Source organism: Lycium barbarum, chromosome 3 (genome assembly GCF_019175385.1).
Source record: "Lycium barbarum isolate Lr01 chromosome 3, ASM1917538v2, whole genome shotgun sequence".
In the NCBI taxonomy this organism is placed as follows: Eukaryota; Viridiplantae; Streptophyta; class Magnoliopsida; order Solanales; family Solanaceae; genus Lycium; species Lycium barbarum.
Genome location: NC_083339.1, coordinates 27,036,909 through 27,042,906, shown reverse-complemented (window position 1 = coordinate 27,042,906; position 5,998 = coordinate 27,036,909). Strand labels below are relative to the sequence as shown.

Genomic DNA, 5,998 nt, shown 5'->3' with positions numbered 1-5,998 from the left:
AGTGCTCTCCCCATATACCAGGTGATATACCAAGGTATACAGAGTATATGCACTTCTATACCCTCACAGGTGTATAGGAGTGAGTATATTCAATATACTTAAGGTATATCATTCCTGCAATAGACAAATATGAATTAACTTTGTGCCAGTTTGGTCTTCTGGTCGAATGCTTTGTTTCATTGTAGGGTCTGTTCTTGCATACTAAACATGCTTTGTACTTGGGCTGAATGTTTCTTTTTTTTCCTCTGATTTGGTTGAGTGGCCCATGTGGGCTTTAGATTCCTCTTTTGTTATTATGGGCCTTAGTTGTTTTTCCCCTAAATACCATGCTGTCATTTGCTTAGCTTGTGTGCTTATTTAGTTGGAATGCAAAATTGTTTATACTTTAGTACCACTACTTAGGCATATACTAATCTCCTTTAAGAATTATTTTATGCACTTCATGTGAACCAATTCTGGGCCATTCTGGCCATTTCTTGCATCAAGATCCGTTGGGCCCAAAGCCCAGTCTTCTTTTCTTTGATGGAGTCCGCTAAAGAATGGAAAGGGAAGCTAAATTATTGGAAGGCCCAAATATGGGTGAAAATAGCCTACTGGTGGGCTTGGGTAGGCACCAGCCTAAACTTTCCTCCTCTATTTTTTCTCTATACTTGTTTATGTATGTTTGTAAAAACTCTTGCAAAAATAGTGAAACCCCTATGCATGTGTAGAGCTTAGGAAATTAACGTTTAGTATCTTCGGAAGTCGCTAAACCTTTTTTCTAAAACTGGGATAATGATCAATTTTTGCGGGACATGTCAAAACTTAGCTTGATCTTGATCTTTTCAAATTGGTTTAATGACACGGTTAGTTGCGCAAAAAATGAAAACGAATGGGATTTTGGTTAAGTTAAAAAAAAAGGGAACCACGTCTAATGGTTTTTCCAAAATGGCTAAGTAATGAAAATTTTGGGCTATCATCTGTGATTTAAAGGGACAAACTGCTTGATATTCTCTTGAAACTGAAACTGGGTTGTAATAAGTCTTTTTTTTTAACCTGGATTCGATTTTCTAAAAGATAAGAGATTTTCACATTTTTAAAGTTGGAAATGGGTTCTGAACTTGGGCAAAAATCTGATGAAATGGTGACTGATTTGGGCCAGGAATCCCAAAACCAAATGGACTGAAAATAAAGGGAAATATACCTGGACCAAGATTGAGGAATGATGGACTTTGGGCTTGGAATATGGTTTGACCTTATAGGCTTCAAAAATGATAAAATTTAGACTTAATAAAACTTTCTTTTTTCTTACATATATATATGTATAAATATCGGAGAATACTAAATATTTTCTTATATTAAAAATAAAAACTCGTAAGAACTAAACTCATCTTATTAGGACTAGAATAGTAGCGATTCTACTCGGGAAAAATTCCGAGTGTGTCCTAGTCCGGCAATAAAGTGAGTTGAACACTTACGTGGATTTTCAAACCCAAAACCCCCCTTTTATAAGGGGATTTTTGCCAAATTTTTTCTTAAAGTTATGATATGGATAAAATGACATTTTTCCGGAAAGCCAAATACTTTTAAACAAATAAATACAGTTAAATCACACATTGAAGCTCGTAGGTCAACTGTATTCTACGGATCTTTAATACTAAGGTGCGTAAAACCTTCCCTAGGGGATCACCAAAACCCTTACCTCGAACTTTGGTACCAAAAGATTTCTCTCTTGCTTGAAAAATCTTTTACCTGGTTTTCCTAGTTTTCCTTTAATAAATTAGGTGGTGACTCTAAAAAAATACTAAAATCCAATTATAGCACCAACAACCTCATAGTAACTTTTATTCCTTACCTGCGTAAAAGCAAACCGTAACAGGGTGCCCATTTCTATCATCTCAGACCGAAGCACTCAGTTCGCTTCCCATTTGTGGAGGACTTTGCAAAAGGAATTAGGGACTCAATTGGATCTTAGCACTGCTTTCCACTCAAAGATGGATGGTCAGTCCGAGAAGACTATTCGGGTGTTAGAGGATATGTTGCGAGCTTGTGTGATTGATTTTGGTGGTCATTGGAACCAGTTCTTGCCCTTGGTAGAGTTTTCTTACAACAACAGTTATCACTTGAATATTGACATGACTCCATTTGAGGCTTCGTATGGTAGGAGATGTCGTTCTCCGATTGGTTGGTTCGATGCATTTGAGGTGAGCCCTTGGGGTACTGATTTGTTGAGGGAGTCCTTAGATAAACTGAAGTTGATTCAAAAGAAGCTCCTTGAGGCTAAGACTAGGAAAACGAGTATGCGGATTGGAAGATTCGTCATCTGGAACATGGTTGGTGACCAGGTTCTATTGAGGGTTTAGCCATGAAGGGTTAATGAGATATGGGAAGAAGGGCGAGCTCAGCCCGAGGTTTATTGGCCCTTTTGAGATTCTTCGGCGTACTAGTGAGGTAGCCTACTAGTTGGAATTACGACCTGGTTTAGCGGATGTTCACCCAGTGTTTCATGTTTCTATACTGAAGAAATACTATTCAGATAGGTCTTATATCATCTATTGGGACTCGGTGCTATTTGATCAGAATCTGTCCTTTGAAGAAGAGCCGGTAGCAATCTTGGATCAGCAGGTTAGAAGTTGAGGTCAAAGGAGATAGCTTCAGTAAAGGTACAATGGAAGCACCGTCTAGTTCAGGAAGCTATATGAGAGACCGAGGTTGATATGCGTAGTAGATATCCCCAGCTCTTTACTGATTCAGGTACCTTTCTTTCATTCCTTTTCGGTTCGAGGACGAATGTTTGTTTAATTAGTATCTAATGAAACGACCCGTTTGGTCGTTTAGGGCATTTTATCTTTGCCCCCAAAATACCCTTCTGGTAGTCTCTTTTATGTGTTTATGACTTGCGGGGATGGATGGCATAGTTCTCGAGGCTATCGGGCGAGTCTTGGTTGATTTTGAGGATTCTAGAGTTTTTTAAATTGAATAAATGAAAAAGGGTTGACCAATATTTGACTTTTGGTTAATTGCATCTGGAATGAAATTCTGATAGTTCTATTAGGTCCAGAACGTGAATTTTTTACTTAGTTGATCCCTTGGTTCGGGTCCCGAGGCGTCCAGTTGCGTTTTGGGTCATTGGTTGGAAGGTTTGATTTTGGTTTGGTTGGAGTTGACTTGGGTGAAAATGTCAAGGCGACCTCTTTTAGGAATCCGACTACGCGAGTGAGTTCGTAACATGTTTTATGATAAGTTTACAAGTTTGGTTTGGGCTCGGGAGGTCTCGGATGAGTTTCGAGTGTTGGGTCGGATTCGGTGGAAACCATAATTTTCTGGTTTTCTGGTGTGACCGCACCTGCAGTAAAGGATCTCACCTACAAGCCAATCTCTACGACGTCTAGTCCGCAGGTGCGAGAGAGTGAGGGTTTGGGGAGGGCCGCATCTATGGACTCTTCCCTGCACCCACGAGTTGGGAGTTTTAAGTTGAGACCGCATCTACGGCCTTGCGGGGAAAGGTCCATAGAAGCAAATTTAACAGAGATCAGAAACCCTTTTATTTCCAAAATCGAACCTAGACTCCAAAATTTCATATTTTTAGTTGAGAGCGCTTGCGGAGGTGATTTCAAATGTTTAGGATTCAATTCATCTTGGGGGTAAGTTTCTAAGCTCTAATTTGTATTGTCCCACAACTTTAATCCCTTATTTAACCTTGTGTTTATATTGGGTTTATGGAAATTGGGGGTTTTACACCTAAATCCTAAGAGGGGTTTTTCTTGAAATTGACGATGAGTTCCAAATAAATTCCAGTTTTTCTATTGTGGGCCCGGAGTCACTTTTTAAGGTCGGTTTTGAGCTCAAATTAGAAGTATATCAATATGGGTATCCTTAGATTCATTTTCTAACGTAGAGTAATTATTTGATAGACTTTGATCGTTCAAAGGCTCTCCCTAAAGGGAAGGCGTTGGCTTGATTGTTCGTGACTCCCGCTTAGCCTTCGAGGTAGGTTATGGCTTACCCTTGTTAGACTCCGATTAGAGAATCGTCTGTAATGGCAGATATTGACGGGGAAAGCATGATAGGCCTTCAAGCACGGTTGTGGTGGTAAATCAACTGGCTTTGTATCAATGTTGTTATGTGGGATTGTCACCATGTTTGCTAATAATTTGTAATAGTTGATTGATTTACCTAGTCACTTGATATCTCACTTATCTCATGAAAAGGAAAGGATTATATATATTAATTACTTGAGTTGTGTTCAGCATTCATGATATGCATCTATTAGTTCTATGATTTGCGATGTTGTTGAATTGATTTCCATGCATTGACATACCATCCATTTTCATGCATGATTGGTTACGATGGTGAGAAAGAATTATAGCCTGTGTGGCAAATGGTAACAATGATTGCCTGTGTGGCAAATGATAACAATGATAGCCTGTGTGGCGGATGCTAACAATGATATCCTGTGTGGCAAATGGTAACAATTATAGCATGTGTGTCAAATGGTAACAATCATAGCTTGTGTGGCAGAGCCTGTGTTGCATTTGGTACATGGACTTTGCGGGCTGAGCCACTTGCCAAACCTGGAGCACTGGATCCCCTCTTTTGCTTATCTGTCTATTCTGATTCCACAGACAATTACTATTTATGTATTTTGAGACTTGTGTCCCGTATTTCAGATGTTGTAGTAGTATTAGAGGCTCTTGTACTAGTTCAGACTAGGTTTTGGGGTTGTAAACGTTATTAGTACTTCCGCACTTAATTATCTATATATCTGTCAGAATGTTTAGAATAATTGGCTTTTATTTCCGCATGTTTCCTATATTTATGAAACTGATTTAAGGGAAGGGTTCGCCCACCAAGGGGATAGTGTGGGTGCCCTCATGACCCGTGAATCAGGTCGTGACATGTTAATAACACAACTTTACATGATGAATGACCTCCAATGCCGGGCATCACAGTTAGACCTCTCCGCAATGTCTGCAAAAGCCCATCACACAGTTCACTCTCGGATGCTTCTTGGAGAGAAGGCGAGAATTCTAGAGGACGAGGATGATAACACGGTTGACCTCATAGTGGCTAATGAAGAGGCAGGTGATGAAGGAGAGTCTTATGCTCGTGACGATGTTGATGCAGAGGAAGATGATGAGGAGGACGAGGAAGAATCTGATCCGTCTAATGGCGAGGATGGAGATGGCACCTCTGGTGATGAGTAGGCCCTAGTGGGCCCCAAGGAGTGTCTCTCGCCTAACTTTGCTTTATCTTTATATGCATTGAGCGCACTGCATGATTTAAGGGTGTGGTGGGAGATGCATCTCGAGATAAGGAGGATTATGTCTTAGGATTCGAACTCACTTTTAGTGTAAAAACATATGAAAATCGTGAAAAAGTCAAAAAGATTTTGCTTTCTTTTATTTTCCATTTGTAGCTTCTTAGACCCTCATTAGTAGCATAAATCATTCGGGTAGTTTTCTTTTTCATCATAGGAGAGGCTTTTCCCGATGATAGGTGGATGGAGATTGTCTTGAGGGAAAATTAGTCGTTAGGAAAAGAATTCAAGCCCTTAAGGTCATTCGAATGCTAGGTGCCGGGTTATGTGCAAAATCGATAAAGTGAGAAATTCTCAGTTTTTATTTCATAAGTATGTGTAGTAAAGCAAATAACCTCTTTTGAGACACTTAGGCTTGTTCGTTTGACTCATTTGTGACCCAATGGCTTAAAGATAATTTGTGTTATTGTTACTTGATTTGAGGGCCGATATGGAACAATTTGAGCTGATCATGTGCCATGTGTGTGAGAGATGTTTTTCGTGATATCCCATGTTTTATATTGATTTCTAGAACTTTCCTCATGTTTACGCAAAGCGAAATGAAGTAAGTTGGGTCTAGGAAGTTATAGAAGCATTTCTTTGTTAGCCAAGTTTGAACTCTCTCTTACCTACCCGATGTTATACACTTAGTGAGCCCCTTTGAGCATTTGGACTTCTTCTTTGGAAATTGTTGTATGAGATTGTATCCTTTGTTCTTAT

At 39.5% G+C, this 5,998-nt stretch overlaps 1 protein-coding gene across 1 annotated transcript; it reads left to right on the top strand.

Annotated features, from left to right (window-relative positions):
* Positions 1-1,973: 1,973 nt before the first annotated feature.
* On the top strand, positions 1,974-5,186 carry LOC132630583 (uncharacterized). The gene is made up of 3 exons (XM_060346153.1): positions 1,974-2,324; positions 2,503-2,604; positions 4,932-5,186. Exons 1-3 carry the CDS (start codon positions 1,974-1,976, stop codon positions 5,184-5,186), a joined length of 708 nt encoding a protein of 235 aa, XP_060202136.1.
* Positions 5,187-5,998: the final 812 nt, after the last annotated feature.